Source organism: Pithys albifrons, chromosome 16 (assembly GCF_047495875.1).
Source record: "Pithys albifrons albifrons isolate INPA30051 chromosome 16, PitAlb_v1, whole genome shotgun sequence".
NCBI classification, from domain to species: domain Eukaryota; kingdom Metazoa; phylum Chordata; class Aves; order Passeriformes; family Thamnophilidae; genus Pithys; species Pithys albifrons.
This window is the reverse complement of record NC_092473.1, coordinates 1660637-1681051: the sequence shown is the minus strand read 5'-3', so window position 1 is coordinate 1681051 and position 20415 is coordinate 1660637. Positions and strand designations below refer to the sequence as shown.

Sequence of the window (20415 nt, the reverse complement as noted above, 5' to 3'; positions counted from 1 at the left end):
AGCATATAACACCAGCAGAGTGACATTACGTGGATTTTTGTCCTGCCTTGCTCTGCTCACCCCAGCATTAACCTCTCACAGGCCAGGATCGGCTTTAGCTAACAGCCCAAGGCCAAGCTAAGACGGCCCAGTTGACTGCAGTGCTCCAGCAAGGTGGAGCCAGGGGAGGGCTGGAGAGATATTGAACCTGCAGCAGTTTGTGCTGAGGCGGTGTGCTGGTGCCCTCTCCCTTCTCAGCCTTGGACTTGGGGGATGCTGTGGAAAGATGGTGCAGGGGCCAGGAACGACATGCAACACCCTCTGTGCTCCCAGGAGTTGCAGCTCCTCAGGCACTCCAGGTTCTGCTCTTCCAGCACGTCTCCAGCTCTTTGCTATCCCCCTGTGGCTGCTCTTTGCCCATGACAAAGGGACTGTCCCTGAATGGGATGAGCGTGTTGTAGGTCCCCACACCCAGAAAGCAGCTGCTAGTGGGGTCAGGAATTCATTTTGTGGCTCTTTCTCATCAGCTTCCTGAGCTGTAAGACCTGAACCTGGCCCTTTCCAGCCATGCTTGGTTCATCTTTAACTACTCCTAGTCCCCATCACTGCCGTGGCTGTGTGTGCAGCCTGCACAAGAATGTCACCCCCACACCTCACAGTCCTGTCTGTACCCCGTTGTTCTGCAGTGACCGCTATGGCACGGCACGTCCCTTCCCCGCGGCAGGCAAAGGGACACGCGTGTCCCCAGGGGCGCAGCCGCGGAACCCTCCAGCCCCGTGGGGAGCGGCGAGTGCGAGCCCGGCCCGGCCCGGCCCGGCGGCCGCGAGGTGGAGCCGTTCCCCCGTAGCTGCGATCCCGCAGCCCCGGAGAGGCCCCGGCTCTTCGGGCTTGGCCGAGGAGAGGCTCCGGCAGCCGAGAGCGTGTGGATCGGGACAGAGGGCTCGGCATAAGCCGGTCCCAGGGGGCACTGACAGCTGAGCGTGTGTTCCCATCGACAGGAAAGTGCTGTGCGTGTTCCGTTTCCATCAGTGGAAGGATGCTTTTTCCACAGGTGGGAGGATGCTGCGCATGTCCTGTTTCCAGAGGTGGGAGGGTACTGTGTGTGTCCCATTTCCATCAGTGGAAGGATGCTATATGTGTCCTTTTTCCATCAGTGGGAGGATGCTATTTCCACAAGTGGGAAAGTCCTTTGTGTGTGCCATTTCCATGAGTGGGAGGATGCTGCACGTGTCCCATTTCCACAGGTCAGGTGAGAGGATGCTGTGTGTGTGTCCCCCATTCCCGCAGATGGGAGGATGCTGTGCCTGTCCCATCCCCACAGGAGGGAGGATGCTGTGCCTGTCCCATCCCCACAGGTGGGAGGATGCTCTGTGTCCCCCATTCCCACAGGTGGGAGGATGCTGTGCATGTCCCATTCCCACAGATGGGAGGATGCTGTGCCTGTCCCATTCCCATAGGAGGGAGGATGCTGTGTGTCCCCCATTCCCACAGGTGGGAGGATGCTCTGTGTCCCCCATTCCCACAGGTGGGAGGATGCTCTGTGTCCCCCATTCCCACAGGTGGGAGGATGCTGCGTGTATCTTACACGCCTTGTGCAATGGCAGGAGCCTCAGCACGCTCCCAGGGCAGCTGAGCCTCTCAAGAAAGCATGGCCCCTGCCAGCAGCATCTCTGCTGAGTAGGATTATATGGGTGCAGAGTGAGGAAACATCTCATCTTACCTCCAAGAGCAGTTTTTCAAGTGCCCACAGGCCTGAAATCAGAAGCAAACCTTAGCTTTAGCACAAGGTGTTCTTTTAATAAATCTCACCAGGTACCTCATCAGCTTCAGGTGCTAGGGGTCCTGTGCCTGTCTGCTCTCCATTCCCTGCTCCAATCCTTGTGCATCCTGCAGGGGTTTGAAGGAACTGGGCGATGTCCTTGCACACTGGAGGAATGTGAGCTGTATTGGTGGATAACACCTCGTCTGCAGTGTTGGAGGAGCAGGTGTCCACTGCAGGACGTGGCTGCTGGTGTTGCAATTGAAGCACAGCACACTCCTGGTGCCACAGGGGTGTTCCCATCCAGACACCTAGGGAAGACATCCATAAACCTGCTGGGCAGATGGAGGCTGTCCTGTGTGAGCTGGGAGCAGCTCACTAGACTTGCTCTGTGGGTTGGCTTGTGTCTTGTTTGCTCCAAACCAATGCAGCCACAAGTGTTTGGGTAGATTTGGGCTGGGATTCTAGAGAGCCTCAGCAGCTTAAGCTGTGTCTCTGCTACTCAACTGGGCATGGCACAGGGGGCTGTTGGTTTGCTCCCAGCCTGCTGCTGGGACCATGAGTCACATCACAGAGACACCAGCCCAGGTCTCCAAGGCAGGGCCTGTTGCTGCTCAAACTTATCTCAAGCTGCTCCTGTGGCTCCAGATCCTGCTCAGTTGCAAGCAGCAGCAGCTACTGTGACATAAACAGATCCCTAATTTTTGAAGTGGTGGTGGGATTGAAGTGCCTTCTCCATTGCCCTCTTTGGGAGTGCTGGCACATGGCAGGCCCATAGGGATGAAGGCATTTCACAGCCCCAAACCTTCCAGAGCTCAAGAAATGTTTGGACAGTGCTCTTAGGCACATGGTGGGATCGTTGGAGTTGTCCTGTGCAGGGCCAGGAGCTGGACTCAATGATCTCTGGGGGTTTCTTCCAGCTCAGGAGATTCTGTGATTCTATGAATTCCTGTGAGGCAGAAGACGTGTGAGTACCTGGTCAAATGTGTGTGGCCAATACTTCTCCAGTCCTCCAGACTGTCTGGGGAGGTCACCCTTCCACTACCTCTGCTGTTGGTCTGGGCTGAGCTCCCACTAGGGGAGGAGCCTGGGGGAGGCCCTTGGTGTGACCATGTCACACTGATCAGGTGGCACTGCTGAATCGACTAAAGGTCTTTGTCTGAAAGTGTCCTGAAAATGAGTCTGTCTGGAAGGTGGTGGGGGTACCTGGCTAGCAGCCACAGGGATGGCCAAGGGGAGCAGGGATAGGAGGGGAAGGGCTGGGACAAAGGCCTGGGAAGGAGAGACCAGGGAGAGAAGGAAAGCAAGAAAGGGAGAGGGAAGGCGGGAGGGAAGAGAAGGGGAAGAAGCTCATAAGAAAGCAGAGCGTGAAGAGGGAGAGAAGAAAGATGGTTTGGAGGGTTAGGGGGAAGAGAAACACACAGAGAGTTTTGTAACAACTTAAATTCATTCCAGACAATGTCCAAGGAACCCTGGCAGCACGGGCTGAAACTATCCCTGCCTTTGATTTTATGAGTTCATTATATGTTGTTTGGGACAGTGATTCACGCGTCTTGGCTGCTTCACATTTTCCCTTGTGTCACAAATGAAGAGGGGACCACGAGATGGATTTTTGGGTGGAAAATATTCCCTCAATTGTTAGGTAGACGTCTCTGTGCCATGCAAGATCCCAGGAGAGTGGTCTCCTGGACTGCCCCAGCTCCCTGCACAGCACACACATCCTCTGTTTCTTATGTCTTGCTCCTTCTTAAAGAGAAAGTACAGGGAATGACGGGACAGAAGGATGTGAGAAGATGCCTGGTGGTGGCTGTGTATGTTCTGCACTGTGGGGTGAGCCAGAAGACGGACACCTGGGAGAGCTCAGACCCATGCAGGGAGGACATGCAGCCACCAAGGATGGTCCTGTGAGAGCAGTGTCCCAGAGCCCATCTCTCTGGATGGTGAGGGAGCATGACCCAAGATCACAGTCCCAGACTTGGGGACCGTGCTGGGGTCACACTGCTGCACTGCCATGGGTGCTCCTCACCTGCATCCCCATCCCAAAAGCATCACTGCACTTACAGGTCGTTGCTGCTCAAAGGTGTGAGGCACTGAATGAACTCCAGGGAAAACCATTCAGGAATGGGTTGGTGGCTTCCAGACCACTTTGCTTGGGAGTATTCACAACCTGGTCAGAAAAATAATAAAACCTGCCCAAGCCAACATCAAAGTTTGCATTGGAGCTTATTGAAAAATCCTAATGTCTTGGTTGGGTATTGTTGCTATTTTTAGCTTCCTGTGTCATTTTAGGTTTTCCAGTGAAAGGAATTAAAAAAACCTCACTGATTTTTAAAACATGTTGGTAGAAAAAATACAAGCCTCTAGACACCAAAAGCTTTTTGCCTGGCATTTTCTGGGTTTGATTTATAATTTCTCTTCTAAACCCAGACCAAGTTCAGTAAAATGTTACATTTTGACCAGAAAGGCATTTTTCAGTGTGGTCAGTTCTAGCCTGAGCCCTGGGAAATTACAGTACTTCCAACCTGGAGAGCCATGACCAGCCTGCAGAGCTTCTCACGCTGCTGTGCCTTACACTGACCAGTGTGAAAATGCCTCAAAGATCAACACTCTGCTTACTGGGACGTGGAAGGAGAGTTGAAACTTCCTTACAAGCTTGTGCCAGTGCCAGATGAGCTTCATGTGGACTCACAGGTAGAAGCACCATGCAGAAGCCCATCCTGAAGTGGGCTGTGGTAAAGAGGACAAGAAGCACTGAAGTGGGGTGGCTGAAAACTCAGGGGCTGGTAGGGGAGGACTGATAGCTCAGCCCTGCAACCCCTGAGATCCCCTGCTCTGAATGAGTCCCAGAGACCCAGTTATCCCACGCTCCCTCCTTCCTTCAGGCTTGGGCTCAGGCACTGCTAGTCCTGTGGGGAGTCTGTTCTGAGGATAAAGCACAGTCTTTATTCTGCTGGGATTGAAGGCCAGCATCTTTCCCCAGCAAAAGCTTCACTTCAGGAAGGGTTTTTTTTGGTTTGAATGTTGTTGTTTTTAAAGAGAATTCTTAGGAAAAACACTCGCTGAGACGGATCAGCTCATTTTCAAAGTTGTCCTGAGGCAAGAGGCAGAGGGTGTGGGCTGCGATACACACCCACATCTGTACAATGAGGAAGGCAACAGCACAGAGCAAAAACAATTGCATGAAAAGCTTTCCAACAACAAAGTTTGCAAACCCGCAGAGCCCAGGCTATTTCTTGTGGTCGGTGGGTAAGAGTTCCCAGATAATGTGGCCTGACAATGGAACAATGGGGGCCGAAAGACGCGGCTCATGATTAGGAGTTATATAACAGCGGCTGGCATTTATTAATAACACTCGTGTTGGACTTCATTTTCTTAGTTAGCACTTTTCAGGTTCAGAGCACTTCACAACCCCTGGCTATTCCAGATTTGATGCTTGACACGAGGTGACTCGGAGGAAATTTTGGCCTGTGGCAGTAGGAACAACTTTCACGCCTGCTTCTCGTGGAGACCTTAAAGAGGAGAAGGGAAAATGCCAAGTGATGAGCTTTCACTGACTATTTGGGATCTCCCCTGTACCCCAGAGCCATGGGGTGGGGTACGACCACAAGGGAACATTATTTGGGGAAACAGCGTTTTCCTGGGATGAGTTACTGAATGTTTTCAAAGTGCTCCTTCTCCTGGAGAATGAGCAAAACTGGGACTTTCGCTGGGGTGCAGGAATACTGTTGGGTGTGATCACAAATGGGAACCAGCCCTGGAGGAACAGTCCACAGCCAGCCTGCAGCAGTGGCATCTGCCTCTTGGCACAGCTTTGGGAGCAGGAGTGAGACATCCCACTGAAACAAAGACAACCCTGGTGGCTGCCTACCACGTCCTTGGGACGTGCTGATGGGAGCAGTGAGCATGGCTGCTCTTGGAGGACCCACTCAGTGCGGTCTGGGCTGGGCTGGAGTCTTTCTCTCCCTGTCTCACATGAGACCTTGACGCAGAGCAGGAGTCATTCTGCCCGGCGCAGGGGATGAGCGGTCCAGTCTGAACAGGTTGTCTCCTTCTGGTCTGGGTAGGCTATTTATTGCTCCTGTGACTGTTGCTCGTGGTATGTGCTGACCGCTCAGCCTGCTCGTGAAAAACAAGAGAATTCCCGTCCAAGCTCCGGTGCCAAGCAGGCAGCGACGGTTTTCTTCTGAGCAGGCCTGAGAACCTCTCCTCAGCCCTGGGAGACAGATGTCTCAAAAGCAGCTTAGACCTGGGAGAGCTGTGGCTCAGGACCAGGTTTTGGACTCAAACACCCAAACAGCTCATCAAACAGTCCCCTGACTGCTCCAGAAGCAGAACTAGCACAAGGAGGAGCGAAATGTGCCCAAGTGTATGGAGGTGAAAGTGAAGGACCTCATGGCCCCACAGCTCTACTTCTAACCTGGAGGCCTGGGAGATCTGCAGATTCCCACAGGACAACGTTGCAATGAGGAGGAGACAAGGTTTGCAGCTACAAGGAATGCGACTCTGTGCCTTTTTCCTCCAGTTCTAGAAGTGCATGTGCTCCAGTGATCAGTCCTGAGGCATGGAAATTCACACTTCCAGCTGTTCCTCTCGAAGGGAAGGCCTGGACATGCTAAACAAAGTCAAGGCAAAGAGCTACCCTAGGGACAGCCCTATGGCAAGTGCTGGGCAGATGACTCATCTGCCTGATGGCACAGGGCTGTGGTGCTGAAGAGTGACTCCCAGAGCCCATTGAGCAGTGGTCAAGCCAATGCATCCTGTAAGGAAGAAATCTTTTTTGTTGGTGAGATTTAAATCATTCCCCTCTGTCCAGATGTGCCCACTTGCAATAGAGAGATCTTGAGATAGCAGACATTGCTATTTTTTTCACCTGGTGTCTCAGAGGTGCTGGTAGCACCAGGAGCACTTTTTGCACTTGTGAGCCACTCTCTCGCCTGGGGAAAAACCTCCCAGACCATCTGTAATGCTGTCTGGGGGGGAAGCAGATTGCACTGCAAATGCCAGAAGCACTGTGCAGGGGCTCTGCTCACTGGCAAACACCTACTGGTTGGTGGCTTAGCAGCTCATCTTCCTTAAAAGTGTTTGGGATGTCACCCCTACAGTGCAGTCCCTGCCCATCTTCCCAGCCCTTTGCTGCCTGCAGTGTGTGAGACAGAGACAGCAGGATGCCAGTGGCTCAGCATCCTCTATGATGCAGCCAAGCACAGGCAGGACTGGTACCAAATGTCACTGGTGACACAGAGGGTGGGCTGGCGTTGCCTTCAGGCTGCAGAATGTATTGCTGGTGGGAGGGGAAATCAGGGTGTCTCCTGGGGTTCATCTCTTATCATGGGTTTGCCTCAGGCTTGCGAAAGTCAGTGCTTGGGACTTCCTCCTGACCCTTTGTGCCTTTCTGCACAGCTGGGCTGGATGACAACCAGGTTGGGTCAGGGGGACCACACAGCATGACCAAGTCACAGTGACATGGCTGCTAAGAGGGGAATAGTGGCCCTGAGCCTCACCTCAGGACATCTGGCCCAGGACAGCAGTGCATATGGGATCCAGCTGTCTGTGCCTGACTCCAGGTGAGGCAGGATGAAGTGAGACTGGCTAGATGAGACAAGCAGCCAGAGGAGATGATGAGAGTAATTTCAGACCTTTTAAATCAAGACTTAGATGTGCCCTTTGCTGCTGAGGCTGAAATTGGGACCCTCCAAGCTTCAAAGACAGTGGGCATGAAAGGTCAGACTGTTTTTCCATACCTCTGAGCTGAGAGCTATAGCCAGAACTGTCTAACAGCACACTACTTTCAGGCAAGAAAATCCTTTTTGTTATACACTGAAGAGAAAAGACTGAATTACAAATTATTTCCTTAGGGGGGAAAATATGTACTGACTTAGGCAAGTTGGTGAGGAATAAAACATTTTCCTCACACTTACTGGGAAAGAATCACATCCACCATCTGGCCTGAAAGGAACTTTTGGTTCCTTTTGGCCTTTCAATCTGAATGCACAGAGTCTGTGGATTCAAACTGGATCAAAAGGCTCTTATGTTGTTGGAAGGAAACTTCTAAAATGCCCAATCATGCCTTCTTTTCCTACAATTTAATTTGATGGGAAATTGTACAGACAGACAAATAACATGGCTTCAAGGTAAGTTTGGTCTAAAAAGGTTTGTTGCTAATGGCAAATCCAGTTCCTGGGGCTGTTCCTTTCTGGATTTGTCTCCACACCCATATTTTGTGCCTTTCCACCTCCAACTGAGGTGCATTTATCAGTATGGCACTGGCTTAATGCCATCTGGAGCCAAAGGTGGTCTCTGTATTCCAGTGGCAAGTTGCAACTACTTAATGGCTTGTCTTCTGGTATTTCTCCATCGGTTTTGCCTTGTGTGAGGTTTTACCCTTTTAAAGGTTGGGCTTTTTTAGACTTGCCCTTCTGAGCATGGCTGGCACCTCGGAGATTGAATTTGGGTTAGGGTTAGGGACTCCATGTTTTCTGAATCCATGGCCTGGGGATTTGCTGGCCACTCTCCAACAGCTCTCAGGACACAGCAGAGCCAGCCTTCCTCCTTGGAGCTCGGTGTCATGGAAAAGGAAAGGAAGAGCAAGGCAGTTGTTGCTGTGAGTGCCCCCAAAAACAGGACTTTGAGCCAAGTTAATGTAGATAAGATAAAACGGTACATTCTTTAATGGTCAGGCTTGGGGCTTTTAGGAATACATGATGACATCTTCGTGCTGCACCATTCCCCCCAGAACACTGATTTCCATGGTTTTTATAGTATTGCCCACCCAATCCCCAGTTTACACATCTCTCAGTCCAGCCCCAGTCCCACCCCTGTGCCATCCCCCAGGATTTTGAGGCTGGGGTCACTGGGACCCTCTGTTCTTCATCAGCTCTTCTTCCTCAGGCTTTGGAGTTCTTCCAGTGTTCTTAGACTCAAGGTTGTTGGTTTATGTTTGGTCTTATTTTGCAGGCCTTTCTGATAGTTGTCAGCTCTTGTACCTTGAAGAGAGCCTAAATAGCTAAAAGAATTTGAGCTACTGATCTGTGGTAGGGGTTAGGATGTATAAATAATGAACATAAGCTATTACAAATATGAACACTACATTTGCTACAGTTACAAATACTTCTAAAATCTATAAAAATGAAAAATCAGAAAACCCCTTTGGCCTCACAGTGATGATGGGAACTGTGAGTCTGTGGGGTTCGTTAGTAGGAATTAGTGCTACATTTAGCAGTGGACTCCTTTATGCCCATGATCAGGTCCTCATATCCCATGTTTTAGCAGGTTTGCACAGAGCAAGTGAACAGGAGCTCTTATTCCCCTGTGCAGACATCACAGACATCTCCTGTCTGCACCAAAATGGCATCAAAATATAAAATTTTGATGAAGAACAGAGGGGGAAAAACCTGACTGAATTTTCACAATTCCTTTTCTGGCTCCTGGCTTGCTACAGAGTTGGTCAAATGTTTCTAAATTCAGCCATGCTTCAAAACTTTTTGACCAAAAAACACAAGGATTTTTTTAGAAAACTGTTTCTCATTTTTTCCCTTCTGGTTTGGCCATGCATTTGACTTACTGAGAGGAGACTCCAGTTGGTTTTTCTGACTGGAACCACACTTTAAAGAGCACAGCCATTCCCTTAATTGGGGCTGATAAATCTTGTGGGCACAGATGAAGATAAATCACATTTTGAGCCCAGAATACAAATTCTCAGGGTTTAAACATTTGTGTGGTATTTATTAAGCAATTTGAAGGCTTATTGAAGTAACTGAGCTGGACAACAGGGCTGGACCTGGGCCAGAACAACAACTGTGTACAGACACTTGGCGTGCAGGGAACAGGGATAGAGGGGCCTGGATGAATCCCACTTCACTCAGAGCATTCGTGGAGGACATCTCCTTTCTTCTATGCAGGGTATCTTTGCTTGTGCTTCTTCCACTGCTCCCTTCAGGAGGATGGAGGGATGCTTTGTCAGCCCCCATGGGAAGCCTTTATATTCCAAGCACGTTAAAGCTCCTCATGAAGAAAAAATTTGCTTCAGCCTGGAGGAAAGTTGTAGAGGACTTTTCACTTGTATCTGTTTGCTGGTGCTGCAGCATCCAGAGGAAAAGAAGGCTCCTGCCACACTGGGGTGGCCTGAGTGGGACCCCAGGGTCAGCAGTGGCTGCTGGAATTCCCCAAGAGCTGCTGTGTGTCCAACATGTGCCATCCCACCTGAGCTCAGAGCTTTGCCACTGCGAGTCCTTGGCTGCTCCACAGGATGGCACAGCTCCCTGGGATGGCCCTGCTGCCTTCCTGCACCATCACACTGCAGAGGGTCTCAGCAGAGGGTCCATCATATCCTCGCTGACAGCAGCTCCCCTCAGGCACAGTGGGGCCAGGCTTGCTGCTCCAGCTGCCCTGAGGCTCCCATGGCAGGTGCTGGGAGCATTGACCCCTCGAGGATCTGAGCCCAGTGATGGGTGCTGGGGCTCCTGGGGGCTCTGAGTCCTGTGATGACTGCTGGGGCCACTGCAGCCTCTGAGCCTTGTGATGGGGGATCCTTGGAGGCTCTGAGCCCTGTGGTGGGTTCTGTGTCCCCTCAGGGCTCTGAGGCCTGTGACGGGTCCTGTATCCCCTCGGGGCTCTGAGGCCTGTGTCAGGGGTGCTGTGTCCCCTCGGGGCTCTGAGGCCTGTGTCGGGGGTGCTGTGTGCCCTCGGGGCTCTGAGGCCTGTGTCGGGGGGTGCTGTATCCCCTCGGGGCTCTGAGGCCTGTGTCGGGGGTTCTGTGTGTCCTTGCAGCCCCGCCCCCTGTGCCAGGTGCGGTGTCCCCTCGCAGCCCCGTGCCGGGCGCGGTGTCCCCTCGCAGCCCCGTGCCAGGTGCGGTGTCCCCTCGCAGCCCCGTGCCAGGTGCGGTGTCCCTTGCAGCCCCGTGCCGGGCGCTGTGTCCCCTCGCAGCCCCGTGCCGAGCGCTGTGTCCCCTCGCAGCCCCGTGCCGAGCGCTGTGTCCCCTCGCAGCCCCGTGCCAGGTGCTGTGTCCCCTCGCAGTTCCGCGCCCTGTGCCAGGTGCGGTGTCCCCTCGCAGCCCCGTGCCGGGTGCGGTGTCCCCTCGCAGCCCCGTGCCAGGTGCGGTGTCCCCTCGCAGCCCCGCGCCCCGTGCCGTGTCGGCGGCAGGACCCGTCGGGTCTCTCCTGTCCGTGCTCGGCCGCGAGGTGGCGACGCCGTCCCGGGTCACGGCGCCCGCGGCAGCCCCGGGAGGGTCCGGACCGGGACAGCCCCGCGGACGCGACCCGGGACGGGCACACCCCCTCGCAGCGCTGGCCATCACCGCCGGGCCCTCCGCCAGCCCCCGCTGGCACCCCCAGAGCGATGGCCGGGAGCAGGCAGAGCAGCCGTGCTCGCGGTGAGGATCGCAGAATCACGGAACGTGCCGAGCTGGAAGGGACCCACAAGGATCATCCTGTCCAACCCTCAGCCCTGCACAGGCCCATCCCCAAGAGTCACACCCTGTGCCCCAGAGCATCATCCAAACGCTCCTGGAGCTCTGGCAGCCTTGGGGCAGTGCCCACCACCCTCTGGGGGAAGAGCCTTTTCCTGAGATCCAACCTAACCCTGCCCTGGCACAGCTTCAGTCATTCCCTGGGTGCTGTCCCTGCCCTGGCACAGCTCCAGCCATTCCCTGGGTGCTGTCCCTGGTCCCCGCAGGACAGAGTTCAGTGCCTGCCCCTCCTCTGTGCCTCCCGAGGAAGCTGGACCTGCAATGGGGTCTCCCCTCAGTCTCCTCTTGTACAGCTGAACACAGCAAGGGCCCTCAGTGTCCTCACATGCTGCCCCTCCAGCTCTTTCCCCATCTTTGTTGCCCTCCTTTGGACTCTCTCTAATGGTTTAATATCTTTCTTCCATTGTGTCCCCCCAAACTGCCCCCCATTGCAGGTGAGGCTGCCCCAGTGCAGAGCAGAGCAGGACAATCCCCACACTGGCCCGGCCATGCTGGGCCTGATGCCCCCCAGGGCAGGGATGTCCCTCCTGGCCCCTGGGCACTGCTGACTCATGGCCAACTGGCCACTGACCAGGTTTCCCAGGTCCCTTTCTCAGGACTGCTTTCCAGCATCTTGTTCCCCACTCTGTTCATACATCCAGGATTGCCCCATCCCAGGGGCAGGATCCATTTCTTTCCTGTGTTGAGATGCCACATCCCAGCCCGGTCCAGCAGCCTGGGTGGAGGGCACCTCCAGGTACAGCTCAGCACAGGGCTCTGTTGGGTACCACCACATCACACACGCCTTCACCATGTCCTTTTTTAGTGCTCTTCTTTATCCAGCTTCACAGCTACACCTTGACCCACACGCTTTGCTGGCTTGAAGAAGCATCCAAGAGGATTGCTGGCTGCAGTTTTGGATGGGAAGGGAGGAGACAAAAGCAGGCTCTTTCCTAAAATACTGTCAGAGAGCAGAACACCAAGTGCAGCTCGGTTTTTAATCTCAGCTCCAGGATGATATATGGTCTCTGTCCCAATAAAGCAGATAAACTGAGCCAAGGCTGGAGGCTCAGGCCTTTGTTAGTACCATGTCCTGGAGAGAAAGTGTCTTTTGGCAGCGAATGGGATGGAAGCAGACCAGACAATGCTTGAGGACAAAGCCAGCCTCAGAGGGGATCTAATGGCTCTTGCACAATCCTCCAAGAAACTTATGGGCTCAAACACCTGTACATGATCCAGCATCCAGGACGAGGAACATTTTTTCTCAAGTACCACTGTTCTCATTCCACACTCCAGACTCAGAGCTCTCCAAAGGCTGTCCTGCCCTGGCACTCCAGATGCAGCCTTTACTTCCCTTCCCAGCATTCCTGCTGCTCCACTCTGCCTCCTGCTACCTCCCCAAACGCTGCCTCCGAAGCAGCCAACACTGATACAGAGGAGCTACAAGAAGCACTGGGAATGCTGCTGCTCAGCAGGTGTAATCATCATCCTGGGAGCTTCCAGGGTTCTTGCAGTGGGCCCCCAGCAGCTCTGGCAGCACTGGCTCTAAAGCCTCAACTTCTTGTAGTGGCACACAAGACTTCCCCAGGGGAAAGGTCCAGATCTCACCTAAAGGGTGGGGGCAGTGAGCTTGGCTGGGCACCTTGCTCTCTCTTCTGTAGCATGGGAAGATACTAGTTTCCATGGACCATATTTATAGGTGACCAGGCACCAGACATGGCTGACCTAGTCAGGTCCTCTATGACCAGCCGCATCCTGTATCTGGATAGCCTTCACTCCCACCTTCCAGATCTAAGGAGGAGCCTTTTCCATCACAAGCTGTGTAGTATCTCTGGGACCGTGAGCTTCTGTGAGGGCTTCTGTCCCTTTTTAGGACATCTGTGTGATGCTGGAGAGCAGGTTCTCCCATCATACCCCTGCAGTGGTCTATGGGCTCTCAGCAGTCCGTGTCCTGCTCCAGGGAGCCTGGCAGGATGCCAGGGTTCCTTGGGCAGGCATTGAAATTTCTAGGGGGGAATGGTAGGGCCTACAGAAAGAGGGGCAGAATCAATCCTCAGAAATTCACTGCACCTATGCTGGGCTCAGACACAGCTGTGACAGCCACATCCCACACATCTGTTCCAGTGAAAAAAATAAAATATGTAGACAGTTGTGCTGTTTGCAAACAGATCCTGCTTTTTTGTGAATGGATTCATTCACCGGCCGCCTGAAAGGGCCATTTGAGCCAATGGCCGGCTCAGAGGCGCTGCCTCCCAGCTCCTCGTGATTCGCTCCTCGTGGCTCTGCCTCTCTCATTGGGCTCCCAGCGCCACATGACGTGGTCCCTGCTCCTTCACAGGGTGTCTGACATTTTTAGGCAGAATACCAAACAGCTAACGGCGAGGAGCAGCCATGTCCCTGGGATGGTGCTGCTCTGAATGTTTGGTTTTAATCACCGAGGGGGAAGGGAAGCTCATACATGGTTTTTGCAGATGAACCAGCAGCCCGTCTGACACCTCTGGAGTGACAGTGAGTAAAGGCTGATACTCCCTGTGTCCTCTGGTGGTGAGGGGTCAGAATCCTGCTCTGCTGAGCAGCAACTGGGCATGTGGTTGGGTTTGTTGTGTTTGGAGAAAGCTAAAGAGAACTGCAAAGGAGTGGAAAGGCAGCTGAGATGTGTCTTGCACAGCAGAACCTCCACCCATGTACCTGGCAGCCCAGACGTCAGACCCACCTCTGACCACCCTATGGGGCACGTCTGTGGTTAGCACAGGATCATTTAGGTAGGAAAAGACCTCTGAGATCATTGAGCACAGAGTATTCTGGCCTGTCCTATCACTATTCACTGTTAACCTCAGTGATGTGGCGTGGTTTTCATTGTGGTAATGAAGGAAGAGATGGGGGTGCCTCAGGAAGCATGTCCAGCTCAGCTGGAACTCCTGGCCAGCAGCTGTTAGCAGGATGGGTTCACCAGGGACCTGCTGGTGGACCAAGCAGGGTGTGCAGAGAGACTGGCTTTCCCTGGTAGTTCCTGAAGGCCATGACAGGCTGCAAAGGCAGAGTGACATCAAATGCTCAGGCTGGAGAAGGAGACGAGCACAATTTTGCATGTTGAGAAAAGCCCCAGTTTAGCCTGTACTTTAAAGTTCGCCTCCAGTCCATTCCTCTGCCTTTCTAGGAACGATGAATGATGGGCTTAGGTCATCACCCGGGCCTGAGTCAGATATCTCGAGAGCTGGCATTGGACATCTGTGAGCTCTGGCCCTGTGAATCTGGGTCACCCTGGCAGAGCCAGTGCGCCAACAGAAACTGCATTCCTGGAGACCAGCCTTAACTGAGGGGACCTGAGCTAAACCAGAGAGGCCGGAAAATGGGGATGAATCATCCTTTGCCAATGGGGTCGAAAGAGTTAACCTGTTGCTGGTGTCAAAACCGAACTGACATGTGAAAGAGGAGTGGAAAAGTGCCTCCATCCCACTGAGTCAAATGTCAGGAGCCATCCTGAGCTCATTCTCTCTCCCGAGACAAATTCTCTCTCCCAAGGATCATCTAAATCTGGGATTCATGCATGTGAAAGCAGTTCACCAAGTGATAGAAGGTGATATGCAGAAGGAAGAGGTGATCTCTGCAGACCTGAGAGGTGCTCTTTGCTCCAGCTGGACTTTGTAGGGACTACAAGGAAGAGATCCATCCGTGATCCAGCCAAGGGAGCTGCCACAGCACAGTCTGTAGTGTTGGAGCAGGTGAGCTCTGGCCAGCACTGGCTGTGAAAGGAAAACTGCCTTTGCCTTCCCATCATGCCAGTGGACATTCTGCCTGCAGGACCTGGGACAGCCCTTGGGCCCTGGGGAGCTTCCTCCATCACATGTGCTCTGCCCTGCCTGAAGGTAGAAGGGGTTAAAGAGCTGATCCTCCAGCCAACCACCTTCTGCTTAAGCTCAGAAACTCAGTGTGGAGAAGGGAGACTGCAAAGCATGGGGCTCACTGCGGCTTCACAAGGCATGGACATGGTCCCCCTAAAAACCCTGCTGAGCAGAGGGACAGCCAGGTGGCCAGGAGCGCGTGTGCACACACCCGTCAGGGTGTGGCCACGGCCATGCACGTCTCCTGCCAATGTAATGACAAGTGGGACCCAAGTTAGAGAATGGCACCCACCCTTGGTGCTCCAGCCCTCTCCCCAGTCCACCATCCTGGAGTGCAATGGGAAAGGCCCACGTTTTCAGAAGCTGGAACCCACCACATCTCGGGGTTCTGCCGGTTCTGCCTGTTCTGCCCCCTTCCCCCCACAGCTCATCCCTTAATCACAAGCAGCTTGGGGAGACAATGCAATAACCGCACCAAAGAACCAGGCTCGTTCCCCTTTGTCTTTCTCTCCTTTGAGGCTGGGCAGACAGGCGAGCCATCACGCCCACGGCCCGGCCGTCACACGTCCAACTCATCACCTCCCGGCACAGCCTGGCCGGAGGCTCCCTGGCACGAGGTGACAGCGCATCAGCACAAGGTGACCACACTCCAGTGCCACGGCAGATTGGTGAGGCAGGGCTGGGTGACCTGGCACACACCCTGTGGCTGCCCTCTGCTCCCCAGCCCTGGCCTACACCGAGGACCTCGGCTCTCATGTTTTCTCCTCCAGACGAGCCGTCATCTCAAGCGGGACCTCTGAGTTCTCCCCAGAGACGGAGGCAGCCCCCCTCCTCCCTGCAGCACATGGCACGGAGGCTTTTAGGCTGGTTTTTGCTGAAGTTCACACAAATCTCGCCTTCCCCGTTCCCAACCCCCACCTTCCCCGCACAACTGAACTCAGCCATTGAGCCCAGCGAATGGTTTATTTCCCAGGTTAGCACAAAGCAGGGGTCTCTGTGTGCCCCTGGAACCAGCAGAACAAAACGCACAAAGACGTTAGAGGGCCGTTTGTAACCAAATCCCAACACACCAGATACTGTTGGGATTATGTCAGAAATATTTTCCCAGAATGCCCTCCCCCCATGCTCCCTTCTACAGATGTTCGGCCCCCACACCACAGATGTTGTTCCTCTTGCAAAATGAGCTTTCCCCTTCCTCTCCCAAATGCCCCTGATGTTTTACACATTGCCTTCGCCGAGGTCTCCTTTTCACCCTGACGTCTGCATCCCCCCCTTTCCCGGTCCCTCGCTGATGAACGCATGGAAAGGCCAACTTTGCCTCCTCACGTGGGGCTGAGAGGGTGGCCACAGGGCTCTGCAAGGATGTGGGCTACTGGATGTCACTGTCCCTCTTGTCTTGTCCCCACCATGCCCTTCTCAAGAGCTCTCTCCCTGTTTTGACTTCAATCTGTGTGTGACCTCCAGCTCTGCAGGCCTGCTCCATGGGGCTTCCCAGACCTCAGTGCCCTCGAAGGATGATGAAGGGATGTGAGGCAGACCCCTCAGAGGGTCATGGTGCCTTCCCATGAGCTTGTGCTGCTCTCCTCTGCTGCATGCCCAGCCGGAAGGGAACAGGGTCTCCCCACCATTCCACAGCTGTCTTGGCAGAGCGTGGCTCCTCACTGGCAAAAGCCCTCAGCAGTAGTTGGTTCCTTGGGGATGCCGGGTGTGTTTCAGACACTGGAGGGAACGGCCAGACCTTCCCCTCCAGCACCACCAGCCCACGCGGAACATGCTGGGGATCAGCCTGGCAGCCCATCAGGGCCGAGCTCCAAGCCCTGTGACAGACAGACAGACAGACAAGACACAGACAGACAGATCTCCGTCGGCAGCGGGCTCGCACTGCCAATGCCCCCGCTCACCAGCGTTGGGCTCCTTCTCAGCCCGGCTACCGACAAGCCTGCCCGTGCGGAGCCAGCCCGGCTCTGCCTTGTGCTGCCTCCACGAGCTCCGGTGGGAGCGCGGGGGTCCCCCCGGCCCCGGCACACGAGCTGAGGGCACCCCGCGCCATCGCAGGGTCAGCGCTTCCTCCTGACCCCGCACACCCCCGGAGGCGCCGCGGGGAGAGGTGCCAGCCCCGGGGCTCCGTCGCGGCAGCAGCGCCGGGCGCAGGGCTCGTCTCCATCCTTCCCTTCTGCGCTAGTGGCGGCAGCCGAGAAAAAACATTTGTTCTGACACACGCGGGGCTGCCAAGCTGTGTCAGGCGCTTTGATGGCCGGGGCAGTAACCTCGACCGCTTCCCACTGCCAGCGGGAGAGCCGAATCCAAGAACCACAGAGCATGAATCTCCCAAGGACTTCAGATGACACCTCCAGTCCGGGACATCGCAGCACTTTTATGCGTTACGAGACATTTCTCTCCCGTCTGTGGTTTTTTTAGTCTCCCCAACAGGTTATACAGGCAAAGAAAACCCAGAGCGGGATCGCGGAGAGGCAGAAACCAGTGGAGCTGTCCCGACCTTCGGGGTGTCTCGCGATTTACGCCAGCGTGGCCCAGCCAAAGCCCTTTACTCATCACCTGCTCCGAGCAAGAATCCGAGTCTCCGCTGGTCTCCCAGGGAGCTGGGGTGCAGCACGGGGTTTTTCTTCAAAGATAGAGTTTATTGCTAAAAATGTTTTGATCAGTGATAGCTCATATTTACATTGATATGTTTTAAAGGAATATTCAAGTAAACATTTCCAATAGTTTCTGGCATAATCTCTAGCTTTTTTTTCCCCTATACACAAACGTTAAAAATAAATAAACTGTACACAGAAAATTTTCTTTAACACCTCTACACGACTATATGTATTCCCACACAACAAAACAATTCCACTCTTTCATAGATTTGAACTTTTCTTTAAAATTTCCTCCTTAATTAATTGTTATACACTTTAAAAAAAACAAACCTAGAGAGCCTGGCAAATTAGTTGAAACATCAGTGACAAAGTCTGAAGAAGACAAAAAAAATACAGCACAAAGAAACAACCGTCTTCAGGGATGCTGCCGTTCTTGCTTTTCTTTTTTGTACACCCCCCACCCCTTTTCTCTTTTTGATAACATCATCTTTACAGGAAACTTCTGCCCTTCCCTTCAGCAGGGAAGTGCTCGGCTTTTCTGGGGATTGGTTTAAAATGTGGTCCTATGTCTTTAAAATAATAATAATAATAATAATAATTATAATAATAATAAAAAACAGCTGAAATTTTCCCCCCCTTTTCCTTTAAAATCTCTCTATTTACACGGCTGGTAGGTTTTTCTTTTTTCTTTCTTTTTTTTTTCTTTTTGTATTTTTTTTGTATTTTCCTTTTGTTAGAAGGCTATATATGTATAAAAATAGACATCTGATTGTAGTGCTTTACTGTGCCTTTGGCCTGCCCTGCAGTTCCTGGGTTCGCTTTTCCCCCTTTTGAATAAAATAACATTAAAAGGAGTCCAAGGAAAAAAAAAAACAACAAAAAAAACCCCCAAAAAATAAAACAAAAAAAAAAGAAAAAACCCAAACTAACAAAAATTAATGAAAAAACCCTCAGCAAAAAAAACCCCAAAGCTGTTCATCTTTCCCCACCCAGGGGAAAAAAAAAACACCCCAAAAATACCCACCCCGAAAAAAAACCCACCCCAAAAACCTCCCCCCCCAAAGTGATCCGGAGGAGGAGGGCGGCAGTGCAAGGGGCCGGGGAGGCTTAGCAGGAGCACTTGCACTCGGAGATGAGCGGGTACTGCACGGGGATCCAGGTGCAGTATTTCTGGCTGGACCAGCCCTGGCAGTGCCAGCGCAGGAAGGTCTTGGTGACCGACTTGACGGGCTTGCAGAACATGCCCTCGGGCAGCGAGCAGGACTTCTCGGCCAGGCAGTTGCCCTCCTTGATGTAGCGCGGCCAGAAGCGCACCCCCAGGTCCTTCCAGGCGTAGAGCACGGGGCAGTGTGTGTGCGCCCACAGCCACTGCAACACCTTCCGCCGCGCCTTCTTGCCCAGCCGCAGGCGCGGGCCCCGGGGCGGCCCCAGCTCCAGCCGCCGCAGCTCCGCCGGCAGCGCCGCCCGCCCCCGCCCCGCCGCCGCCGCGGCGCCCGAGGCGTTGGCCGGCCCCGGCACGGCCACGGCCATGAAGCCGGGGTCGAAATGGCTGCCCAGCTTCTTTCTCAGCGTCCTCTCGTCCAGGTCCTGCTCCTTGGGGTCGTACTCGGGGTCCGGGTGCTCCACGATGTCCTTGACGGGCAGGTTGTCGCTGGGCGAGGGTCGCAGGCGCAGGAAGGGCTGCCCGCCCGCCGGCAGCCCCAGGCACAGGCAGAGCAGCAGCGCCCGGATCGCCGTCATGCTCCGGGCGGGCCCCGGCGCTGCTCCCGGCGGGCTCGGCTCCTAGCGCTGCCCGGCGGCGCCCGCCGGCTGCCGGGGGCTCATAAATAGGCAGAGACACCAGTGTCCGGCGGGGCCCGTTACTTTAAATAGCCCGGCCGGGGTTGTGTGACAGCCGCATCTGAGGCTCGCCCCGCGCCCGCGGCCGCTGGCTCCCGGGGCTCCCCGCCGGGTCGGCTCCAGCCGCGGCCGGCAGCGCCGGGGGGTCCGAGCCTCCCCCGCGGGGCAGGGCAGGGCACGGCGGCGGCCGAGCCTTCCTCCTCCTCCTCCTCCGCCGCTCTCGCTCGCTCGCTCCCCCCCAAAATTCACAGCGGACTCGTCTCCATCGCCATGGTGACAGCTGGGCCGAGCCCCACGACAGCTCGTCTAGACGGTGTGACAGGGTTTGGCGTGAGACCGGAGCCCGAGAATAAAACCCTCCTTTATAGCCGGGAGCGCCGGGCGAGGGGGCGGGAGGAGGGTCACGGCGCCGGGGCGCTCGGGCGGCCCCTGCGCGGGCACGGCCGGGGCGCGGGGCTCAGGAGGCGGCGGCCGGCGGCGGCAGCGCCCGCGGCCCGGCCGGGTTCCTCCTCATGGCGAGCGGCGGGGGCGGCCCGCGGGCCCCCGGGGCATCCTCGGCGTGGCAGGACGGGGGAGGTGGAGGGTGTCCCCGGCACCGACGCGGCGGCGCGTCCCGACTCCCGGCGCTGTTCCCTGGCGGCTCCTCGGCGGGGGCGGGCTCGGCTGCCGCTCAGCAGCCCGGGCGACCCATGCTGCTGCCACTGCTGCCGGCGCTCCGGTCGTCCCCACTGCGCTCAGCGTATCCAGCCGCGGCTCCGCTCCGTGCCCTGCGCTGCCGGCTCGGCTCGGTGCGCTGGAGGCCGGCCCTGCGGGGCTCGGCTCGGTGCCGCGGGGCTCGGCTCGGTGCCGCCGGTGTCGGTGTCGCTGTCCCCCGCCCGCCGCCGCCGCCGCCGCCGCCCGCCCGCCGCGTTCTGCCGCGCCGCCGCTGCCGCCCAAGTTAAATACGCGCCCGGCGCG

The 20415-nt window shown here is 55.1% G+C and overlaps 1 protein-coding gene across 1 annotated transcript; it reads right to left on the bottom strand.

Annotated features, from left to right (window-relative positions):
- Nucleotides 1-17640: 17640 nt before the first annotated feature.
- Nucleotides 17641-19959, bottom strand: LOC139679381 (noggin-2-like). Its single transcript, XM_071571091.1, has one exon. It carries the CDS (start codon nucleotides 19357-19359, stop codon nucleotides 18727-18729), a length of 633 nt encoding a protein of 210 aa, XP_071427192.1. The 5' UTR covers nucleotides 19360-19959; the 3' UTR covers nucleotides 17641-18726.
- Nucleotides 19960-20415: the final 456 nt, after the last annotated feature.

Bases quoted from the DNA above. Each gene is read 5' to 3' on its own strand.
- LOC139679381 (XM_071571091.1), bottom strand. From the start codon at position 19,359: ATGACGGCGATCCGGGCGCTGCTGCTCTGCCTGTGCCTGGGGCTGCCG.